This window comes from Manacus candei, unplaced genomic scaffold (genome assembly GCF_025592945.1).
Source record: "Manacus candei isolate 608988 ecotype Guabito, Panama unplaced genomic scaffold, ASM2559294v1 h1tg000036l, whole genome shotgun sequence".
NCBI lineage: Eukaryota > Metazoa > Chordata > Aves > Passeriformes > Pipridae > Manacus > Manacus candei.
Window position 1 is genome coordinate 3,319,396 of NW_026138084.1, and position 23,695 is coordinate 3,343,090.

The 23,695-nt window shown below is 58.4% G+C and overlaps 1 protein-coding gene across 15 annotated transcripts in view; it reads left to right on the forward strand.

Moving 5' to 3' along the window:
• Positions 1-23,695, forward strand: part of LOC127473544 (uncharacterized) — a 460,553-nt gene that overhangs the window by 431,488 nt on the left and 5,370 nt on the right. Inside the window, exons 1-12 of one of the 15 annotated variants that reach the window (XM_051793303.1) lie at positions 3,291-3,398; positions 3,725-3,796; positions 3,885-3,956; positions 5,559-5,657; positions 6,113-6,220; positions 14,490-14,561; positions 14,650-14,721; positions 16,324-16,422; positions 18,304-18,375; positions 18,914-19,079; positions 21,607-21,655; positions 22,278-22,487. In XM_051793303.1, the coding sequence (XP_051649263.1) occupies positions 3,302-3,398; positions 3,725-3,796; positions 3,885-3,956; positions 5,559-5,657; positions 6,113-6,220; positions 14,490-14,561; positions 14,650-14,721; positions 16,324-16,422; positions 18,304-18,375; positions 18,914-19,079; positions 21,607-21,655; positions 22,278-22,427 (1,128 nt within the window). In that variant the 5' untranslated portion in view covers positions 3,291-3,301 and the 3' untranslated portion in view covers positions 22,428-22,487. Of the gene's footprint in view, positions 1-3,290; positions 3,399-3,724; positions 3,797-3,884; positions 3,957-5,199; positions 5,312-5,399; positions 5,658-6,112; positions 6,221-7,538; positions 7,611-14,489; positions 14,562-14,649; positions 14,722-16,004; positions 16,077-16,164; positions 16,237-16,323; positions 16,423-16,877; positions 16,986-18,303; positions 18,376-18,913; positions 19,080-19,602; positions 19,862-21,606; positions 21,656-22,277; positions 22,488-23,695 lie in introns of those variants that run through there. The other 14 variants (XM_051793307.1, XM_051793309.1, XM_051793304.1 and 11 more) reach the window with 14 other exon arrangements.

The following is a 23,695-nucleotide window of genomic DNA, read 5'->3' on the forward strand; positions in this document are numbered from 1 at the left end:
CGGGGCCAAGGTGTGCCAGCAGCTCCCCCGTGCTGCTGAGCCTTGCCAGCTCTGGGCCCTGCTGGGCAGCAGAGTCCCTGTGTGCCCCCTGCAGCTGGGCCTCAGCCACCTCCTCTCTCCACAGGCTCCTCTCTGCTCCTGCTCCAGCCCAGACAAACACCTCGGGCAGTGTGGTGGTTTGGGCTAGGCCTTCCTTGGTGACCAGTTTGTAACCAAGGAAGGGTCCAGATTTACCCAGTATTCCCTACGATTTTTTTGTAAGCCAGACTATAAGAAGAAAGGAGGAGAGGCCTTTGCTCTCTTTCCTTCCGGCGGCTTGGAGGTGCAGGTTCCCTGCTGTCGGGTCTGCCGTGCTGGGGAGCGAGGCCTGGTTAGGCCTTGCCGACCTTGGGAGGTGGAGGTTGCCGGCGATCGGTCCAGAGCGACTCTCCGTTGTCCCAAGGAAAGTGTGAGATATTTCCTTGCTAACTTTTTTAGTTACTAGATCTCGGGCCACTAATCGGGAGATATATATTTATATATATATATATATTTTATTTTGGTTTTGTTCCTTTTCCCTTCCCCCTTCCCTTTCCCTTGGGAAACTGTATATTTTAATTGTATATAAGTGTAACATAGGTGTAAATATATTTATATATATCACTTTAACTGTCTCTCGTTTCGGGTTTTCTTAGTTTTTTTTTCTCCCTCTTCTCCCTGAGGTTTTGGGCGGGGGGGGGACGGGACTTGTGGTGGTAAGGTTTGGAGACTTGGTAGGGAGCCAGCTTCAAACCATATCAGGCAGCAAGAGCTGGACCTCTCATCTCTGCTCTTCCTGCCCAAAGCCGGCCGTGCTGACGCGGCTGAAGAACGGGCTTCTCACTCTCCTGGTCCAGCTGCCACAAAAACAAGCCCCTCAGCCCCTGAGCCCTGCGACCCCACCCTCCAGTCCAGTCTAAAGGTGGTCCTGCCCTGCCAGGGGAGGGATTTGGGCCACCGAAATGTACAAATAAATAGAAATAAACCCTCAGCTGAGTGTCTGGGTGGTCCCACCAGCAAAGGCCCAAGGCCCCAGGCCTGGTTGAGCTCTCTGCCCCTGACAGCGCTCGCAGCCTCTTTTCTCCCGTGCCCGAGCGCGGGTCCCTCCCCGTTCCCCCACTGGCCCAGGGACCGCGGGGTTACACCTTCCCCACACGCCCCCAGCGCCCCCAGTCCACGGCCAGCAGGGGAAGGGTCCCCGGCCTTGCCGAAAGGGGGGTCCCGAGTCTTTGCTGCTGGTTGGTCCCCTTGTCTCTGGGCAAACTGCCCCTCTCTGTGTCTGACAACTGCACCACCAGGCCCTTGGCACTGCACCGCCGACTTTGCAAGAACGCCTCTTCATCCCTAATAGAGCCCAGCACACACCTACAGCCCCGGCGCTTCGCCAGGGCACAGGAGGCACTGCGGGGGGACAGCTGAGCCTGTGGCTTCTCACACCAGCGGGAGCCTGGCACTGTTAGTTCCGAGGCCACGCCTTAGATGGCAGTGACCATGGCCCACAAACTGGGAAGGTCTTGAGGGGCAGAGACTTTCAACGCTTCTCCCTGGGAAGAGTGGCTGATCCTGGGGTTTTTTCTGGTTTTCCCCTCAAAACCAATATCTTGACAGGGAGTAACACACCTTAGCTCCACCCTCCTGTGGCCTGTGATGTGCAGGGCTGGTTGTGCAGGCATTTTACAGTAACTGCCCTCAGTTTATTCACCTGCAGAGCCAATGTCATCACATACCAAAAAGGGCCTTCTTATTCACTGTTGTCATAGCTGAGATACTCGGACAGATGTTACAATTCCAAGTACTTGGATCCAAAGCTGTCTCAAGTCAGCAAGGGATAAAGTGACAGTGGACACTGCTCAGTTCTTAGGGCAGAGGGAGTGGGAACAGAAAGTGCTCTCCCAAATAAAGAGTTCCATGTTCACTGCTGGTGTTTAATACATCCCTTTGCCTGCAGTAGAGCTTGTTCTCTCTTTCCAAGGATGGCATTTCTCCGTTCCAGTCACTGGAAGCCCATGGCTGCCGGAATGCAAATGCTATTGCGACCGCCAAGGGAACTGGGAGCCTCAGTTGCAATAGAGGGACACCCAGCCTTTTTCCTTTAATGTCGTGGCAGTCCAGTCTGCAATGGATGAATTCCTTGCTGCTGTTGGCTAACCCTTGTGCTGGTACCAAGGTGCCATCCCATGGATGGAGCAGGCAGGGAGGGATCGCAGGCCCACGGTGCTGGCGTTGCTGCAGCTGCCCTGATTGCCTGCCTTGGCTTATTTTTAGGAATTACGGCATCAAGTCCTTCCCTGTTTCAATATGGGCCACCCCCCAGCCCTGAGTGCACAGCACCCACTCAGTGTCGGCGTGGCGGGGGAAGAGCTGGCAGGTGCTGCCGGCAAGAGCGGGAATCACCGACAGGAGGTGAATGTTGGAGCTGGCATTGATATTGCAGTAGAGCCATGAAACGTCTCACTTGTGCAATGTCATACAAATCAATTCTCAGGCCAACAAGCAGACTGGACAGAGCTGTGTGGCGGGATGTGCTCCCCTGGCTGGGAGGGCAGCTCCTGAGATTTGTCCCCTCACAATCCCTGTAAAGTAACATACATGCAGGTATCCCCCAAAAATGCCAAGGCAGTGGAAAGAATTCAAAAAGGTTCATTTTGAAGACAAGAACATTCAAAAGCATACAAAGGAAATTCTGCACCAGCTACAGGAGCACTGGGCCTGAGAAAGTCACTGATCTCTTCCAGGCTTCTCTATTATCGCTGCCCCCCCGGCTCTCTCTGGCCCTGTAGCGTGTCTGTAAGCGTTCTCTCTGTGCTCCCGTTCCAGACAGAGAGGCTGAGGACTTGTCTGGTAATGGGGGGAGGGAGAAAGCAGCCAAACTGCCTTTGAGAAAGGTGTTCCTTTTAGGCAGAAAAGCCTTCCTAAGGACCTAACTCTGTCTCCTCATAACAAAATCTTCTGCAAGCCTTTTCTATCCTCACAATCCCACCCAGACAGTGAGGTCACAGCAGGGCTGTGAGGTCACAGAGCCCCGTGGTCCCACAGCACCACAATGACCGACCACTCAGTCCCTGACTGCAACTGTTGCGGCAGCAGCGGCGGCGGCAGCAGTGTCAGATTTGGTGGCGTTTGGACAGTGATTACTGGACAGTGATTACTGGACAGTGATTACTGGACAGAGATTGTACAGCAGCGGTTTCAGGACAGCAGTGTCAGGACAGCGGTGTCAGGACAGGGGTGTCAGGACAGCGGCGGCAGCAGTAGCTGCCGGACGGTGTGAGGGCGAGGGGCCATGGCCCTTGCTCTCCGCCTCTTCCTCCCCTTCCTCCTGGCAGTGGCCCTGCACGCCAGGGCTGCCCAGGCTGCTCCGGTGCCAGCGCGGGGAGCAGGTGAGCCGGCGGCCTGGGGCACCTTTCCCGGCCAGCGGGCTCTTCTCCCCGGGAAGCGTTCGGGGATGGTTTGCTGAGTGCGGAGAGAGCCCCGAGGGGCCCTTGGCAGCTCCAGCCGCTCCCCCAGGGATGTTGCACAGGGCCTGGAACGAGTGTGCAGAGCGGCCAGGAGCCAGCCCAGAGCTGCCCAGGCCCCTCTGCAGCTCTGGCCATGTCCATTGACATCTGGCCCCCACGGGGCTCCCCGAGCCCCTGCAGTGCCACAGTTCTCTGAGGCAGGAGGGGATCCCAGCATGCCATGGAAACGGTTCCCATCTCTGTTCTAGATGAGAACACTGGGAATGCTTCCCCATTAGACTGGCTGCGTAAAGTTTTGCAGCCCTTGCAGCCTCCTGCAGGTAAGTTTTCAATGACTCCTCAAAGAAAAATATTTGACAACATGGCAAGAGCCAGATGACAGAAGCTTCTCTGGCTGTTGAGTTACAGGGGTGTTTGCAGGGAGGACTTTTCCAGCTCCTCTTCTGGTTCCTCGGCCCAAACTCCTCTCACATGGCACAGGTGAGTAGTCTGTCCCTGCTGACCTCACAGCCTGAGCTCTGGTTTTCTCTAATCCGTTCATGTCAAATGGAACTGCTTGCCATTCAGGTCTTCCAAGAGGCAAGAGCCAACGTCTAGGAGAGAAAAAGACCCGTGAGTCAAATGAAGTTCTGAAAGAAATTATGAAGGAACCTCAGAAAGGGCGAGGTGGATCTGTTTCCTCAGCCTGAGCCCAGTGTGGACAGGCAGTGGCTGCACAGCGGGAAGGGATCCATCGCAGCCTCGCTGCCCCGCTGCTGCTTTCCCGCCTTGTGGGGCTGATTCCCCGCCTGGCCTGGCTGCAGCTTCTCCCCAGCCTCTGCAGGAAGGCCTTGAGCATCCCCTGACCCCATGCCCCAAATGCACCATGGGCCTTGCAAAGCAGGAGATCCCTTGTATCGTGAAGATGCCACCTCCTTAACGGAGGTCCCATCTGATCCAGGTGTCCCTCTTGCTTTCCCCAGAGATGGACCAAGGGGCTGTTCAGAAGTTAATATTCCCCAAAGGAAGCAGTGGCTCCGTGCCAGGCTCTGCTGAGGGCAGGGAGGCGATGCCAGGCACGGGCACACGGGGTAATTGCTGTGGCGTGGTCAGCCGGTGTCGGCCATCGGGGTGGCTGTGTGGCAGCAGCTCTTCCCCCAGTGCCCGCTCGGGCCCGTCACGGCAGCAGCCAAAGCTGAAAGCACGACAGGTTGGAGGCATCTGGAGCATGTTCTGCAGCCCCTGGGAAACGGGACTCTGGCCCCAAGGTCCCTCCCGCTGCAGCTGCTCCCAGAGCTGGCCCTGAGTCTCGAGAGGCCCAAGGCACCAGAGCAGCCCAGAGCGGGATCCCTCCCACGAGCCGAGGGCCGGAGCGCTCCCTGGCTCCCACCCTGGGCAGGGGCTCACGTGTCTCCTGAGAGGGCCTGACTCCATCCCCTTGGGCTGTGGGAGCTGTCCCGGGGCAGGGAGGGATGGGGCTGGCACTGCCTGCTGCAGTCTTCCCCAGGGCTTTAGCCAGGGTTTCCTGAGTGCAGGAGACACCCCCGAGGGCCCCTTGGCAGCTCCAGCCGCTCCCCCAGGGATGTTGCACAGGGCCTGGAACGAGTGTGCAGAGCGGCCTGGAGCCAGCCCAGAGCTGCCCAGGCCCCTCTGCAGCTCTGGCCATGTCCATTGACATCTGGCCCCCACGGGGCTCCCTGAGCCCTTGCAGTGCCACAGTTCTCCGAGGCAGGAGGGGATCCCAGCATGCCATGGAAACAGTTCCCATCTCTGTTTGCTTCTAGATGAGAACACTGGGAATGCTTCTCCATTGGATTGGCTGCGTAAAGTTTTGGGGCCCTTGCAGCCTGCTGCAAGTAAGTTCTCAATGTCACCTCAAAGAAAAATATTTGACAACATGGCAAGAGTCAGATGACAGAAACTTCTTGGGCTGTTGAGTTACAGGGGTGTCTGCAGGGAGGACTTTTCCAGCTCCTCTTCTGGTTGCTCCGCCCAAACCCGCCTCACATGGTAGGGGTGAGTAGTCTGTCCCTGCTGACCTCACAGGCTGAGCTCCGGTTTTCTCTAATCCGTTCATGTCAAATGGAACTGCTTACCATTCAGGTCCTCCAAGAGGCAAGAGCCAACCTCCAGGAGAGAAAAAGACCCATGAGTCAAATGAAGTTCTGAAAGAAATTATGAAGGAACTTCAGAAAGGGCGAGGTGGGTCTGTTTCCTCAGCCTGAGCCGTGAGACCCATCAGCCAAGGCTTTAGATCCACGTGTGGACAGGCAGTGGCTGCACAGCGGGAAGGGATCCATCGCAGCCTCGCTGCCCCGCTGCTGCTTTCCCGCCTTGTGGGGCTGATTCCCTGCCTGGCCTGGCTGCAGCTTCTCCCCAGCCTCTGCAGGAAGGCCTTGAGCATGCCCTGCCCCTGTGCCCCAAATGCACCACGGGCCCTGCAGACCAGGAGATCCCCTGCAATTGCCTGGTCTGGTCTCCCGGCAGCTCCGGTGTGGCGGCTGTTTGGAGGAGGGAGTGCCCTGACCCAGCCCCAAAAGCCTGGCTGTTTCCCTGGACCTTTCCCATGTCTTTTATAAGCATTGCCTCCTGAAGATGCCACTTCCCTTATGGAGAACAGCTCCCTCTGATCCAGTTGTCCCTCTTGCTTTCCCCAGAGATGGACCAAGGGGCTCTGTGGCAGGTGGCGTTCCCTGAAGGAAGCAGTGGCTCCGTGCCAGGCTCTGCTGAGGGCAGGGAGGCGATGCCAGGCACGGGCACACGGGGTAATTGCTGTGGCGTGGTCAGCCGGTGTCGGCCATCGGGGTGGCTGTGTGGCAGCAGCTCTTCCCCCAGTGCCCGCTCGGGCCCGTCACGATGTGGGTTCAGTGAGGGTTTGCTCTGCACTCCTGAGAGAGCCCCGAGGGGCCCGTGGCTGCTCCAGCTGCTCCCCCAGGGATGTTGCACAGGGCCTGGAACGAGTGTGCAGAGCGGCCTGGAGCCAGCCCAGAGCTGCCCAGGCCCCTCTGCAGCTCTGGCCATGTCCATTGACATCTGGCCCCCACGGGGCTCCCCGAGCCCTTGCAGTGCCACAGTTCTCCGAGGCAGGAGGGGATCCCAGCATGCCATGGAAACAGTTCATCCCTGTTTGCTTCTAGACAGGAATCATGACTTGGATTATCTGGAAATCCTGCTGAATGATGAAGTGAATTTCCTGGGGCAACCTGGAGGCAAATTCTCAGTGTCCCTTTCCTGACAGAATAATCCCTGTCAATGTGGCAAGAGCTCATTCATGTGCCATTTTCCTTAAGACCCTCTCAAGGTTGCTGGATTGTGGCAATCATGGCCGACTCCTTGCTCAGGCCCAAGAGGGATCCCACAGAATCCCTGTCAGGGAGAACTTTTAATCTTCTTTCCATGGAAATGCCAGTTGCTCCCTCCGTGTCGACACGGAGAAGGGCAGAGAGGGAAGGGGCCGGGCCCAGGGCTGTGCCCGGGGGGCTGTGCCTGGCGCGGCTCCTTTGCCGGCCCCTCGGAGCCGGAGGTGCTCCCGCTGCGGCTGCCAAGCCATGGGCCTCGCTGGGGCTGAGTTTGGAGCTGGGGCAGCTCCAGGGAGTCCCTGGTGCCCTGACAGCTCTGTGTGGGGCTCCTTTGGTCCCAGCGAGGGGCCACTGCTGGCCTGTGGGACCTCTGCCCCTGCTCCTGAGGGGAGGGCAGAGATGAGGGCCCTGCAGGGATCCCGTTGCCCAGTTGCACTCCCTGCCCCTCCGGCCTGAGGGAGAGTCTGGAACTGGGTCACGGGAGCTCTTCTGTCCTGCCCTTCTTTGCAGCCAAGCCTGGGGGTGACGGTGATCAGGAAGCTGGAGTGGGGCCCAGGGCTGAGCCTCCGGAAGGTCGTGTGGGTACGTCGTGGCTTTTCCCCCTGGGAGAGCTGCCAGCTCAGAGCCCAAAGCTGGGCCAGCCGGGCGCCTCTGCAGGGGCCAGGACAGAGACCTGCCCGTGTGTGCCCTGTCCCTGCGGGATCCCCTCACCCCCCCTGTACCTCAGGGCTGCCCGTGCAGAGCCCCAGGGATGACACAAGTGTCTCTGCCTGTTGAGTTACAGGGGTGTCCGCAGGGAGGACTTTTCCAGCTCCTCTGCTGATTCCTCTGAGCAAGACCATCTCATATGGCATGAGTGAGTAGTCTGTCCCTGCTGACCACACCAGCTGAGCTCTGGTTTTTTCTAATGTCAAATGGAACTGCTTGCCATTCAGGTCCTCCAAGAGGCAAGAGCCAACGTCCAGGAGAGAAAAAGAACCTTGAGTCAAATGAAGTTCTGAAAGAAATTTTGAAGGAACTTCAGAAAGGGCGCTCCCTGGCTCCCACCCTGGCCAGGGGCTCATGTGTCTCCTGAGAGGGCCTGACTCCATCCCCTTGGGCTGTGGGAGTTGTCCCGGGGCAGGGAAGGCTGAGGCTGGCACTGCCTGCTGCAGGGATGGGTTGTGTGCGTGTCCCTCAAAGGAGCGACTGCTCAAGCAGCTCCGCTCCCCCCGGGCTCTCCTCCCGGCCTTCTGGGTTTGCTTTGGTGGCACAGCCTGTCCCCAGGGCTGGGAGCCTCCAGGCACCCGCACTGAGGGAAACAGAGAACGTCCTGGCTGTGTCCAACGCGCTGTCGGCTTAGCAGGGGTGCCCAGGACGGGCTAACGCTCCAAATTGCTCCCGCAGATGCAGCCGGTGCCACAACACGTGCTCCCAAGATCCAGGAGAGCACTGGGAGAGATTTCTGTTGGGGAACAGGCTGTTTGAGTGTGCTAGTGGCAAGCGTGTTGGAAGGGCTGCTTGTCTTCATGTTGTGCTGTGCTGGAATCTGGTACTGGAGGGTGAGAAAACAGTGAGTTGTTTGTTGATCTCCCCCTCAAACAGCTTCTTTTGAAGGCAGCTCCTAGCCATGGAACATTCCCAGCCTGGCTGCTGTGGAGCGGCCAGTTAGTCCTTGGCCAAAGAACTCTGCTGAGGCTTCTGCTGCTGTCCAGTGCTGTCCTGGCCTCTCAGCTGCTGGGCCCCTCCTGGGGAGCCCGCTGGGACTGGAGCCAGTGCTGGCTCCAACTGAGCCTGCCTGGCCAAGAGCAGCCCCAGCAGGACGGGCAGAGGCAAAGCAAGGTGGGGAGGAGAAGGAGCGGGGACGAGATTGCCCTTGGAAGGGAGACGTGCCCTGGCGCCCGCTCCTGCCCAGGGACCCTGCCCAGAGCCATCCCCCTGCTCGCTGGGGCCTTGAGGGGCAGGTGTCCAGCGGGGCCAAGGTGTGCCAGCAGCTCCCCCGTGCTGCTGAGCCTTGCCAGCTCTGGGCCCTGCTGGGCAGCAGAGTCCCTGTGTGCCTCCTGCAGCTGGGCCTCAGCCACCTCCTCTCTCCACAGGCTCCTCTCTGCTCCTGCTCCAGCCCAGACAAACACCTTGGGCAGGAAGAGCTGGACCTCTCATCTCTGCTCTTCCTGCCCAAAGCCGGCCGTGCTGACGTGGCTGAAGAACGGGCTTCTCACCCTCCTGATCCAGCTGCCACCCAAACGAGCCCCTCTGCCCCCGAGCCCTGCGGCCCCACCCTCCAGCCCAGTCTAAAGGTGGTCCTGCCCTGCCAGGGTAGGGATTTGGGCCACCGAAATGTACAAATAAATAGAAATAAACCCTCAGCTGAGTGTCCGGGTGGTCCCACCAGCAAAGGCCCAAGGCCCCAGGCCTGGCTGAGCTCCGTGCCCGGGCGCAGCCGTGGATGCCCACGGTGTGGGCAGGCAGGAGCCAGGCTGGGGCTGGGGGAGCCCGTGGTGAGGGACCTTGGGCTGAGGGCACATTTATTGCAGCGGGACCATCTGGGCCTTGTGCTCCTCAAATGGGCTGCTGTTATGGTTCCCAAAGCCAGGGGGTGGAGCTTTCGCGATGAATATTCTTAAATCACCTCCTCACCCAGAGGTGTGGACTTGAAAGGAAAAAACCAAGGCCTAGAAGGGGAAGGGGCCCCCCTTCTCCCCGGCGTTGGAGGGTAAGGAAGTCACTTCTCTCAAGGTAACCTGCAGTGGCAATCGCTGCTGGGGCTGCCACCGCCCTCACTGCAGCGTGAGACTTTGCCAGGAAGAGCCCTCCCTGAGATCCAGATTCTGCTGGGTTCTGGTTTTCTTTTTTTTTCTGTTGCCGAAATTGCAGCGTGGTCTGCCCAAAAGGAGCAAAGGCGGGAGCCTGCAAGTGGCAACTGTTGCTACTGCTGCTCCCTGCCCAGGGAGAGATGGCTGCTGTAGTCACCCGGGGAGATGCCACAGCCCCGCTGGCTACTGCACCCGCTGCTGTTCCTCACAACAACAGAGAGGGAGAGAGAGGGAGACAGCCTGCACCCTGCCTCTGTGTCCTGCCATCTTCCTGCGACAGTGTGTTTTAATTTGGTTTTTGATTCCGAGCGCGTGGTCCAGAGGGCAGAGAAAGCCTCCCGCCATTTTGTGTTTGTCAGGGGAAGCCACTGGGCAGCCGCCATTTGGGGGTTTGTCCCCCCTGGCCCTGCACTCCAGCCGGGTCTGAAGGTGGGCCCCCACCAGGCTGAGGGTTGGCCCACCCATTCTGTACAAAGAGAGACTGAGCCCTCACCAAGTGTCCGGGAAAGCTGGGCTGGGGGTCCCCATACTGTTGAAGGGAGAATTACGCCCGGACTCAACTCTCCTCTCGAGGAAAGAGTTACCAATTAAACAAGATCAGACTTTTGTAGACTCTTTGAAAATGCGTGTTATGAGTTTATGCTGTGCTTTATGTCTTATTGTATAATTCCTGTTTATTGTACCCCAGTTATCCTCTCTATCCCCTTTGTCCCTAAACTCTGTTTTCCTGTTGATCAATATTTGGTGCATTGCCGCAGTTGTCCATGTATGGTTATGTTTTCCCCTTATGGTTATAATTTACCTGCTCCGCCTTAACTCCTCCTTTTGTTCTAGCACCTTCCCTACCCTACCTTATATAAGGCGGAAGCCATGTTATATTGGAGCCTTTTCTGCTTGTCTTTGACTTGTTCAGTTGTGTTCTTTTACATTTCACCATAATAAAACTGTCTTGCCATTCTCCCGTACGCAGTTGCGGACCTGCTTCTTCCTGGCACACGCCGCAGACGGGCAGAGGCAAAGCAAGGTGGGGAGGAGAAGGAGCGGGGACGAGATTGCCCTTGGAAGGCAGACGTGCCCTGGCGCCCGCTCCTGCCCAGGGACCCTGCCCAGAGCCATCCCCCTGCTCGCTGGGGCCTTGAGGGGCAGGTGTCCACCGGGGCCAAGGTGTGCCAGCAGCTCCCCCGTGCTGCTGAGCCTTGCCAACTCTGGGCCCTGCTGGGCAGCAGAGTCCCTGTGTGCCCCCTGCAGCTGGGCCTCAGCCACCTCCTCTCTCCACAGGCTCCTCTCTGCTCCTGCTCCAGCCCAGACAAACACCTCGGGCAGTGTGGTGGTTTGGGCTAGGCCTTCCTTGGTGACCAGTTTGTAACCAAGGAAGGGTCCAGATTTACCCAGTATTCCCTACGATTTTTTCGTAAGCCAGACTATAAGAAGAAAGGAGGAGAGGCCTTTGCTCTCTTTCCTTCCGGCGGCTTGGAGGTGCAGGTTCCCTGCTGTCGGGTCTGCCGTGCTGGGGAGCGAGGCCTGGTTAGGCCTTGCCGACCTTGGGAGGTGGAGGTTGCCGGCGATCGGTCCAGAGCGACTCTCCGTTGTCCCAAGGAAAGTGTGAGATATTTCCTTGCTAACTTTTTTAGTTACTAGATCTCGGGCCACTAATCGGGAGATATATATTTATATATATATATATATTTTATTTTGGTTTTGTTCCTTTTCCCTTCCCCCTTCCCTTTCCCTTGGGAAACTGTATATTTTAATTGTATATAAGTGTAACATAGGTGTAAATATATTTATATATATCACTTTAACTGTCTCTCGTTTCGGGTTTTCTTAGTTTTTTTTTCTCCCTCTTCTCCCTGAGGTTTTGGGCGGGGGGGGGACGGGACTTGTGGTGGTAAAATTTGGAGACTTGGCAGGGAGCCAGCTTCAAACCATATCAGGCAGCAAGAGCTGGACCTCTCATCTCTGCTCTTCCTGCCCAAAGCCGGCCGTGCTGAAGCAGCTGAAGAACGGGCTTCTCACTCTCCTGGTCCACCTGCCACAGAAACGAGCCCCGGCTGAAGAACGGCCTTCTCACTCTCCTGGTCCAGCTGCCACAAAAACAAGCCCCTCAGCCCCTGAGCCCTGCGACCCCACCCTCCAGTCCAGTCTAAAGGTGGTCCTGCCCTGCCAGGGGAGGGATTTGGGCCACCGTAATGTACAAATAAATAGAAATAAACCCTCAGCTGAGTGTCTGGGTGGTCCCACCAGCAAAGGCCCAAGGCCCCAGACCTGGTTGAGCTCTCTGCCCCTGACAGCGCTCGCAGCCTCTTTTCTCCCGTGCCCGAGCGCGGGTCCCTCCCCGTTCCCCCACTGGCCCAGGGACCGCGGGGTTACACCTTCCCCACACGCCCCCAGCGCCCCCAGTCCACGGCCAGCAGGGGAAGGGTCCCCGGCCTTGCCGAAAGGGGGGTCCCGAGTCTTTGCTGCTGGTTGGTCCCCTTGTCTCTGGGCAAACTGCCCCTCTCTGTGTCTGACAACTGCACCACCAGGCCCTTGGCACTGCACCGCCGACTTTGCAAGAACGCCTCTTCATCCCTAATAGAGCCCAGCACACACCTACAGCCCCGGCGCTTCGCCAGGGCACAGGAGGCACTGCGGGGGGACAGCTGAGCCCGTGGCTTCTCACACCAGCGGGAGCCTGGCACTGTTAGTTCCGAGGCCACGCCTTAGATGGCAGTGACCATGGCCCACAAACTGGGAAGGTCTTGAGGGGCAGAGACTTTCAACGCTTCTCCCCGGGAAGAGTGGCTGATCCTGGGGGTTTTTTCAGGTTTTCCCCTCAAAACCAATATCTTGACAGGGAGTAACACACCTTAGCTCCACCCTCCTGTGGCCTGTGATGTGCAGGGCTGGTTGTGCAGGCATTTTACAGTAACTGCCCTCAGTTTATTCACCTGCAGAGCCAATGTCATCACATACCAAAAAGGGCCTTCTTATTCACTGTTGTCATAGCTGAGATACTCGGACAGATGTTACAATTCCAAGTACTTGGATCCAAAGCTGTCTCAAGTCAGCAAAGGATAAAGTGACAGTGGACACTGCTCAGTTCTTAGGGCAGAGGGAGTGGGAACAGAAAGTGCTCTCCCAAATAAAGAGTTCCATGTTCACTGCTGGTGTTTAATACATCCCTTTGCCTGCAGTAGAGCTTGTTCTCTCTTTCCAAGGATGGCATTTCTCCGTTCCAGTCACTGGAAGCCCATGGCTGCCGGAATGCAAATGCTATTGCGACCGCCAAGGGAACTGGGAGCCTCAGCTGCAATAGAGGGACACCCAGCCTTTTTCCTTTAATGTCGTGGCAGTCCAGTCTGCAATGGATGAATTCCTTGCTGCTGTTGGCTAACCCTTGTGCTGGTACCAAGGTGCCATCCCATGGATGGAGCAGGCAGGGAGGGATCGCAGGCCCACGGTGCTGGCGTTGCTGCAGCTGCCCTGATTGCCTGCCTTGGCTTATTTTTAGGAATTACGGCATCAAGTCCTTCCCTGTTTCAATATGGGCCACCCCCCAGCCCTGAGTGCACAGCACCCACTCGGTGTCGGCGTGGCGGGGGAAGAGCTGGCAGGTGCTGCCGGCAAGAGCGGGAATCACCGACAGGAGGTGAATGTTGGAGCTGGCATTGATATTGCAGTAGAGCCATGAAACGTCTCACTTGTGCAATGTCATACAAATCAATTCTCAGGCCAACAAGCAGACTGGACAGAGCTGTGTGGCGGGATGTGCTCCCCTGGCTGGGAGGGCAGCTCCTGAGATTTGTCCCCTCACAATCCCTGTAAAGTAACATACATGCAGGTATCCCCCAAAAATGCCAAGGCAGTGGAAAGAATTCAAAAAGGTTCATTTTGAAGACAAGAACATTCAAAAGCATACAAAGGAAATTCTGCACCAGCTACAAGAGCACTGGGCCTGAGAAAGTCACTGATCTCTTCCAGGCTTCTCTATTATCGCTGCCCCCCCGGCTCTCTCTGGCCCTGTAGCGTGTCTGTAAGCGTTCTCCCTGTGCTCCCGTTCCAGACAGAGAGGCTGAGGACTTGTCTGGTAATGGGGGGAGGGAGAAAGCAGCCAAATTGCCTTTGAGAAAGGTGTTCCTTTTAGGCAGAAAAGCCTTCCTAAGGACCTAACTCTGTCTCCTCATAACAAAATCTTCTGCAAGCCTTTTCTATCCTCACAATCCCACCCAGACAGTGAGGTCACAGCAGGGCTGTGAGGTCACAGAGCCCCGTGGTCCCACAGCACCACAATGACCGACCACTCAGTCCCTGACTGCAACTGTTGCGGCAGCAGCGGCGGCGGCAGCAGTGTCAGATTTGGTGGCGTTTGGACAGTGATTACTGGACAGTGATTACTGGACAGAGATTGTACAGCAGCGGTTTCAGGACAGCAGTGTCAGGACAGCGGTGTCAGGACAGGGGTGTCAGGACAGCGGCGGCAGCAGTAGCTGCCGGACGGTGTGAGGGCGAGGGGCCATGGCCCTTGCTCTCCGCCTCTTCCTCCCCCTCCTCCTGGCAGTGGCCCTGCACGCCAGGGCTGCCCAGGCTGCTCCGGTGCCAGCGCGGGGAGCAGGTGAGCCGGCGGCCTGGGGCACCTTTCCCGGCCAGCGGGCTCTTCTCCCCGGGAAGCGTCGGGGATGGTTTTCCCCAGGGCTTTAGCCAGGGTTTCCTGGGTGCGGAGAGAGCCCCGAAGGGCCCTTGGCAGCTCCAGCTGCTCCCCCAGGGATGTTGCACAGGGCATGGAACGACTGTGCAGAGCGGCCAGGAGCCAGCCCAGAGCTGCCCAGGCCCCTCTGCAGCTCTGGCCATGTCCATTGACATCTGGCCCCCACGGGGCTCCCTGAGCCCCTGCAGTGCCACAGTTCTCTGAGGCAGGAGGGGATCCCAGCATGCCATGGAAACGGTTCCCATCTCTGTTCTAGATGAGAACACTGGGAATGCTTCCCCATTAGACTGGCTGCGTAAAGTTTTGCAGCCCTTGCAGCCTCCTGCAGGTAAGTTTTCAATGACTCCTCAAAGAAAAATATTTGACAACATGGCAAGAGCCAGATGACAGAAGCTTCTCTGGCTGTTGAGTTACAGGGGTGTTTGCAGGGAGGACTTTTCCAGCTCCTTTTCTGGTTCCTCGGCCCAAACTCCTCTCACATGGCACAGGTGAGTAGTCTGTCCCTGCTGACCTCACAGCCTGAGCTCTGGTTTTCTCTAATCCGTTCATGTCAAATGGAACTGCTTGCCATTCAGGTCTTCCAAGAGGCAAGAGCCAACGTCTAGGAGAGAAAAAGACCCGTGAGTCAAATGAAGTTCTGAAAGAAATTATGAAGGAACCTCAGAAAGGGCGAGGTGGATCTGTTTCCTCAGCCTGAGCCCAGTGTGGACAGGCAGTGGCTGCACAGCGGGAAGGGATCCATCGCAGCCTCGCTGCCCCGCTGCTGCTTTCCTGCCTTGTGGGGCTGATTCCCCGCCTGGCCTGGCTGCAGCTTCTCCCCGGCCTCTGCAGGAAGGCCTTGAGCATCCCCTGACCCCGTGCCCCAATTGCACCACGGGCCTTGCAAAGCAGGAGATCCCTTGTATCGTGAAGATGCCACCTCCTTAACGGAGGTCCCATCTGATCCAGGTGTCCCTCTTGCTTTCCCCAGAGATGGACCAAGGGGCTGTTCATAAGTTAATATTCCCCAAAGGAAGCAGTGGCTCCGTGCCAGGCTCTGCTGAGGGCAGGGAGGCGATGCCAGGCACGGGCACACGGGGTAATTGCTGTGGCGTGGTCAGCCGGTGTCGGCCATCGGGGTGGCTGTGTGGCAGCAGCTCTTCCCCCAGTGCCCGCTCGGGCCCGTCACGGCAGCAGCCAAAGCTGAAAGCACGACAGGTTGGAGGCATCTGGAGCATGTTCTGCAGCCCCTGGGAAACGGGACTCTGGTCCCAAGGTCCCTCCCGCTGCAGCTGCTCCCAGAGCTGGCCCTGAGTGTCGAGAGGCCCAAGGCACCAGAGCAGCCCAGAGCGGGATCCCTCCCGCGAGCCGAGGGCCGGAGCGCTCCCTGGCTCCCACTCTGGGCAGGGGCTCACGTGTCTCCTGACAGGGCCTGACTCCGTCCCCTTGGGCTGTGGGAGCTGTCCCGGGGCAGGGAGGGATGGGGCTGGCACTGCCTGCTGCAGTCTTCCCCAGGGCTTTAGCCAGGGTTTCCTGAGTGCAGGAGACACCCCCTAGGGCCCCTTGGCAGCTCCAGCCGCTCCCCCAGGGATGTTGCACAGGGCCTGGAACGAGTGTGCAGAGCGGCCTGGAGCCAGCCCAGAGCTGCCCAGGCCCCTCTGCAGCTCTGGCCATGTCCATTGACATCTGGCCCCCACGGGGCTCCCCGAGCCCCTGCAGTGCCACAGTTCTCCGAGGCAGGAGGGGATCCCAGCATGCCATGGAAACAGTTCCCATCTCTGTTTGCTTCTAGATGAGAACACTGGGAATGCTTCTCCATTGGATTGGCTGCGTAAAGTTTTGGGGCCCTTGCAGCCTGCTGCAAGTAAGTTCTCAATGTCACCTCAAAGAAAAATATTTGACAACATGGCAAGAGTCAGATGACAGAAACTTCTTTGGCTGTTGAGTTACAGGGGTGTCTGCAGGGAGGACTTTTCCAGCTCCTCTTCTGGTTGCTCCGCCCAAACCCGCCTCACATGGCAGGGGTGAGTAGTCTGTCTCTGCTGACCTCACAGGCTGAGCTCCGGTTTTCTCTAATCTGTTCATGTCAAATGGAACTGCTTGCCATTCAGGTCCTCCAAGAGGCAAGAGCCAACCTCCAGGAGAGAAAAAGACCCATGAGTCAAATGAAGTTCTGAAAGAAATTATGAAGGAACTTCAGAAAGGGCGAGGTGGGTCTGTTTCCTCAGCCTGAGCCGTGAGACCCATCAGCCGAGGCTTTAGATCCATGTGTGGACAGGCAGTGGTTGCACAGCGGGAAGGGATCCATCGCAGCCTCGCTGCCCCGCTGCTGCTTTCCCGCCTTGTGGGGCTGATTCCCCGCCTGGCCTGGCTGCAGCTTCTCCCCAGCCTCTGCAGGAAGGCCTTGAGCATGCCCTGACCCTGTGCCCCAAATGCACCACGGGCCCTGCAGACCAGGAGATCCCCTGCAATTGCCTGGTCTGGTCTCCCGGCAGCTCCGGTGTGGCGGCTGTTTGGAGGAGGGAGTGCCCTGACCCAGCCCCAAAAGCCTGGCTGTTTCCCTGGACCTTTCCCATGTCTTTTATAAGCATTGCCTCCTGAAGATGCCACTTCCCTTATGGAGAACAGCTCCCTCTGATCCAGTTGTCCCTCTTGCTTTCCCCAGAGATGGACCAAGGGGCTCTGTGGCAGGCGGCGTTCCCTGAAGGAAGCAGTGGCTCCGTGCCAGGCTCTGCTGAGGGCAGGGAGGAGATGCCAGGCACGGGCACACGGGGTAATTGCTGTGGCGTGGTCAGCCGGTGTCGGCCATCGGGGTGGCTGTGTGGCAGCAGCTCTTCCCCCAGTGCCCGCTCGGGCCCGTCACGATGTGGGTTCAGTGAGGGTTTGCTCTGCACTCCTGAGAGAGCCCCGAGGGGCCCGTGGCTGCTCCAGCCGCTCCCCCAGGGATGTTGCACAGGGCCTGGAATGAGTGTGCAGAGCGGCCTGGAGCCAGCCCAGAGCTGCCCAGGCCCCTCTGCAGCTCTGGCCATGTCCATTGACATCTGGCCCCCACGGGGCTCCCCGAGCCCCTGCAGTGCCACAGTTCTCCGAGGCAGGAGGGGATCCCAGCATGCCATGGAAACGGTTCATCCCTGTTTGCTTCTAGACAGGAATCATGACTTGGATTATCTGGAAATCCTGCTGAATGATGAAGTGAATTTCCTGGGGCAACCTGGAGGCAAATTCTCAGTGTCCCTTTCCTGACAGAATAATCCCTGTCAATGTGGCAAGAGCTCATTCATGTGCCATTTTCCTTAAGACCCTCTCAAGGTTGCTGGATTGTGGCAATCATGGCCGACTCCTTGCTCAGGCCCAAGAGGGATCCCACAGAATCCCTGTCAGGGAGAACTTTTAATCTTCTTTCCATGGAAATGCCAGTTGCTCCCTCCGTGTCAACACGGAGAAGGGCAGAGAGGGAAGGGGCCGGGCCCAGGGCTGTGCCCGGGGGGCTGTGCCTGGCGCGGCTCCTTTGCCGGCCCCTCGGAGCCGGAGGTGCTCCCGCTGCGGCTGCCAAGCCATGGCCCTCGCTGGGGCTGAGTTTGGAGCTGGGGCAGCTCCAGGGAGTCCCTGGTGCCCTGACAGCTCTGTGTGGGGCTCCTTTGGTCCCAGCGAGGGGCCACTGCTGGCCTGTGGGAGCTCTGCCCCTGCTCCTGAGGGGAGGGCAGAGATGAGGGCCCTGCAGGGATCCCGTTGCCCAGTTGCACTCCCTGCCCCTCCGGCCTGAGGGAGAGTCTGGAACTGGGTCACGGGAGCTCTTCTCTCCTGCCCTTCTTTGCAGCCAAGCCTGGGGGTGACGGTGAGCAGGAAGCTGGAGTGGGGCCCAGGGCTGAGCCTCCGGAAGGTCGTGTGGGTACGTCGTGGCTTTTCCCCCTGGGAGAGCTGCCAGCTCAGAGCCCAAAGCTGGGTCAGCCGGGCGCCTCTGCAGGGGCCAGGACAGAGACCTGCCCGTGTGTGCCCTGTCCCTGCGGGATCCCCTCACCCCCCCTGTACCTCAGGGCTGCCATTGCAGAGCCCCAGGGATGACACAAGTGTCTCTGCCTGTTGAGTTACAGGGGTGTCCGCAGGGAGGACTTTTCCAGCTCCTCTGCTGATTCCTCTGAGCAAGACCATCTCATATGGCATGAGTGAGTAGTCTGTCCCTGCTGACCTCACCAGCTGAGCTCTGGTTTTCTCTAATCCACTCATGTCAAATGGAACTGCTTGCCATTCAGGTCCTCCAAGAGGCAAGAGCCAACGTCCAGGAGAGAAAAAGACCCTTGAGTCAAATGAAGTTCTGAAAGAAATTATGAAGGAACTTCAGAAAGGGCGCTCCCTGGCTCCCACCCTGGCCAGGGGCTCACGTGTCTCCTGACAGGGCCTGACTCCGTCCCCTTGGGCTGTGGGAGCTGTCCCGGGGCAGGGAAGGCTGAGGCTGGCACTGCCTGCTGCAGGGATGGGTTGTGTGCGTGTCCCTCAAAGGAGCGACTGCTCAAGCAGCTCCGCTCCCCCCGGGCTCTCCTCCCGGCCTTCTGGGTTTGCTTTGGTGGCACAGCCTGTCCCCAGGGCTGGGAGCCTCCAGGCACCCGCACTGAGGGAAACAGAGAACGTCCTGGCTGTGTCCAACGCGCTGTCGGCTTAGCAGGGGTGCCCAGGACGGGCTAACGCTCCAAATTGCTCCCGCAGATGCAGCCGGTGCCACAACACGTGCTCCCAAGATCCAGGAGAGCACTGGAAGAGATTTCTGTTGGGGAACAGGCTGTTTGAGTGTGCTAGCGGCAAGCATGTTGGTAGGGCTGCTTGTCTTCATGTTGTGCTGTGCTGGAATCTGGTACTGGAGGGTGAGAAAACGGTGAGTTGTTTGTTGATCTCCCCCTCAAACAGCTTCTTTTGAAGGCAGCTCCTAGCCATGGAACATTCCCAGCCTGGCTGCTGTGGAGCGGCCAGTTAGTCCTTGGCCAAAGAACTCTGCTGAGGCTTCTGCTGCTGTCCAGTGCTGTCCTGGCCTCTCAGCGGCTGGGTCCCTCCTGGGGAGCCCGCTGGGACTGGAGCCAGTGCTGGCTCCAACTGAGCCTGCCTGGCCAAGAGCAGCCCCAGCAGGACGGGCAGAGGCAAAGCAAGGTGGGGAGGAGAAGGAGCGGGGACGAGATTGCCCTTGGAAGGCAGACGTGCCCTGGCGCCCGCTCCTGCCCAGGGACCCTGCCCAGAGCCATCCCCCTGCTCGCTGGGGCCTTGAGGCGCAGGTGTCCAGCGGGGCCAAGGTGTGCCAGCAGCTCCCCCGTGCTGCTGAGCCTTGCCAGCTCTGGGCCCTGCTGGGCAGCAGAGTCCCTGTGTGCCCCCTGCAGCTGGGCCTCAGCCACCTCCTCTCTCCACAGGCTCCTCTCTGCTCCTGCTCCAGCCCAGACAAACACCTTGGGCAGGAAGAGCTGGACCTCTCATCTCTGCTCTTCCTGCCCAAAGCCGGCCGTGCTGACGTGGCTGAAGAATGGGCTTCTCACCCTCCTGGTCCAGCTGCCACCCAAACGAGCCCCTCTGCCCCCGAGCCCTGCGGTCCCACCCTCCAGCCCAGTCTAAAGGTGGTCCTGCCCTGCCAGGGTAGGGATTTGGGCCACCGAAATGTACAAATAAATAGAAATAAACCCTCACTTGAGTGTCTGGGTGGTCTCACCAGCAAAGGCCCAAGGCCCCAGGCCTGGCTGAGCTCCGTGCCCGGGCGCAGCCGTGGATGCCCACGGTGTGGGCAGGCAGGAGCCAGGCTGGGGCTGGGGGAGCCCGTGGTGAGGGACCTTGGGCTGAGGGCACATTTATTGCAGCGGGACCATCTGGGCCTTGTGCTCCTCAAATGGGCTGCTGTTATGGTTCCCAAAGCCAGGGGGTGGAGCTTTCGCGATGAATATTCTTAAATCACCTCCTCACCCAGAGGTGTGGTCTTGAAAGGAAAAAGCCAAGGCCTAGAAGGGGAAGGGGCCACCCTTCTCCCCGGCGTTGGAGGGTAAGGCAGTCACTTCTCTCAAGGTAACCTGCAGTGGCAATCGCTGCTGGGGCTGCCACTGCCCGCACTGCAGCGCGAGACTTTGCCAGGAAGAGCCCTCCCCGAGATCCAGATTCTGCTGGGTTCTGGTTTTCTTTTTTTTTCTGTTGCCGAAATTGCAGCGTGGTCTGCCCAAAAGGAGCGAAGGCGGGAGCCTGCAAGTGGCAACTGTTGCTACTGCTGCTCCCTGCCCAGGGAGAGATGGCTGCTGTAGTCACCCGGGGAGATGCCACAGCCCCGCTGGCTACTGCACCCGCTGCTGTTCCTCACAACAACAGAGAGGGAGAGAGAGGGAGACAGCCTGCACCCTGCCTCTGTGTCCTGCCATCTTCCTGCGACAGTGTGTTTTAATTTGGTTTTTGATTCCGAGCGCGTGGTCCAGAGGGCAGAGAAAGCCTCCCGCCATTTTGTGTTTGTCAGGGGAAGCCACTGGGCAGCCGCCATTTGGGGGTTGGTCCCCCCTGGCCCTGCACTCCAGCCGGGTCTGAAGGTGGGCCCCCACCAGGCTGAGGGTTGGCCCACCCATTCTGTACAAAGAGAGACTGAGCCCTCACCAAGTGTCCGGGAAAGCTGGGCTGGGGGTCCCCATACTGTTGAAGGGAGAATTACGCCCGGACTCAACTCTCCTCTCGAGGAAAGAGTTACCAATTAAACAAGATCAGACTTTTGTAGACTCTTTGAAAATGCGTGTTATGAGTTTATGTTGTGCTTTATGTCTTATTGTATGATTCCTGTTTATTGTACCCCAGTTATCCTCTCTATCCCCTTTGTCCCTAAACTCTGTTTTCCTGTTGATCAATATTTGGTGCATTGCCGCAGTTGTCCATGTATGGTTATGTTTTCCCTTTATGGTTATAATTTACCTGCTCCGCCTTAACTGCTCCTTTTGTTCTAGCACCTTCCCTACCCTACCTTATATAAGGCGGAAGCCATGTTATATTGGAACCTTTTCTGCTTGTCTTTGACTTGTTCAGTTGTGTTCTTTTACATTTCACCATAATAAAGCTCTCTTGCCATTCTCCCGTACGAAGTTGCGGACCTGCTTCTTGGTGGCACACGCCGCAGACGGGCAGAGGGGAGGAGAAGGAGCGGGGAGAAGGAGGAGAAGGAGCGGGGACGAGATTGCCCTTGGAAGGCAGACGTGCCCTGGCGCCCGCTCCTGCCCAGGGACCCTGCCCAGAGCCATCCCCCTGCTCGCTGGGGCCTTGAGGGGCAGGTGTCCAGCGGGGCCAAGGTGTGCCAGCAGCTCCCCCGTGCTGCTGAGCCTTGCCAGCTCTGGGCCCTGCTGGGCAGCAGAGTCCCTGTGTGCCCCCTGCAGCTGGGCCTCAGCCACCTCCTCTCTCCACAGGCTCCTCTCTGCTCCTGCTCCAGCCCAGACAAACACCTCGGGCAGTGTGGTGGTTTGGGCTAGGCCTTCCTTGGTGACCAGTTTGTAACCAAGGAAGGGTCCAGATTTACCCAGTATTCCCTACGATTTTTTCGTAAGCCAGACTATAAGAAGAAAGGAGGAGAGGCCTTTGCTCTCTTTCCTTCCGGCGGCTTGGAGGTGCAGGTTCCCTGCTGTCGGGTCTGCCGTGCTGGGGAGCGAGGCCTGGTTAGGCCTTGCCGACCTTGGGAGGTGGAGGTTGCCGGCGATCGGTCCAGAGCGACTCTCCGTTGTCCCAAGGAAAGTGTGAGATATTTCCTTGCTAACTTTTTTAGTTACTAGATCTCGGGCCACTAATCGGGAGATATATATTTATATATATATATATTTTATTTTGGTTTTGTTCCTTTTCCCTTCCCCCTTCCCTTTCCCTTGGGAAATTGTATATTTTAATTGTATATAAGTGTAACATAGATGTTAATATATTTATATATATCACTTTAGCTGTCTCTTGTTTCGGGTTTTCTTAGTTTTTTTTCTCCCTCTTCTCCCTGAGCTTTTGGGCTGGGGGTGGGGGGGGGAACGGGGGACTTGTGGTGGTAAGGTTTGGAGACTTGGCAGGGAGCCAGCTTCAAACCATATCAGGCAGCAAGAGCTGGACCTCTCATCTCTGCTCTTCCTGCCCAAAGCCGGCCGTGCTGACGCGGCTGAAGAACGGCCTTCTCACTCTCCTGGTCCAGCTGCCACAAAAACGAGCCCCTCTGCCCCCGAGCTCTGCGGCCCCACCCTCCAGCCCAGTCTAAAGGTGGTCCTGCCCTGCCAGGGTAGGGATTTGGGCCACCGAAATGTACAAATAAATAGAAATAAACCCTCAGCTGAGTGTCCGGGTGGTCTCACCAGCAAAGGCCCAAGGTCCCAGGCCTGGCTGAGCTCCGTGCCCGGGCGCAGCCGTGGATGCCCACGGTGTGGGCAGGCAGGAGCCAGGCTGGGGCTGGGGGAGCCCGTGGTGAGGGACCTTGGGCTGAGGGCACATTTATTGCAGGAGGGAATTTGGAGTCCCCCGTAAGGTGGGACTGGTGTCCCTCAGGAGGCACCCAGGCATTTTTGGAGGTGTCTCCTAGGGTGTGCAGGGGTGAGGGGCCCTGAAGAAGTGGGGGGGGCTGCAGTCCCTTGTGAGGCACCCAGCGATATTTTGGGGTCTCTCCTGAGGGCTGCAGGGGGCTGAGGTCCCCCGTAAGACTTGCAGGGGGCTGAGGACTGTCATGAGGAACATGGGGGGGGTTGGATTTTCCTCTAAGGCGGGCAGGGAATTTGGGGTCTTTCATAAGCCGTGCAGGCGGCTGCAGCCTCTCATGAGGTCCTCAGGGAGTCTGGGGCCTCTTCTGTGGTGTGCAGGTACCTGGAGACCCTTTAAGGCGTGCAGCGGGTTGGGGTCCCTCATGTGGCTCACAGGGATATTTTGGGGTCTATCCCAAGGCGTGCAGGGGGCTGGGGTCCCTTGGCAGGCACGCAGCGGGGTTTAACTTTAGGGGGTTTCTTGCTGTTCTTCCCACGCCCAGCTCTGAGTCGAGGCCATGCCGAGCTGGGAGCAAATGTGCTGTCCCTGCTCTGCCCGGGCTGCTGGAACAGCGGGCGGGCCCATCCCGTCCCATCCCATCCCATCCCATCCCATCCCATCCCATCCCATCCCATCCCATCCCGGGGCCCTTCCCAGGGCAGTCTGGCTGGGCCAGGGACCCGCGGGGCCAAGGGACCAAGGGGCAGCCTGACGAGCCGGGGGGAGGCACAACAAGGGGCCTCCTCGCTGAGCCCTTGGCTGGAGCTTTTCCAAAGTATAATTCCCATGTTAAGAGCCTCCAAAGCAGCCAAGAGCCAGAGGAGCTCACGGAAACTTTCATGCCAATACAAGGCAGACCCCACTGCGCACCCCGCGCTGAGCTCTCTGCCCCTGACAGCGCTCGCAGCCTCTTTTCTCCCGTGCCCGAGCGCGGGTCCCTCCCCGTTCCCCCACTGGCCCAGGGACCGCGGGGTTACACCTTCCCCACACGCCCCCAGCGCCCCCAGTCCACGG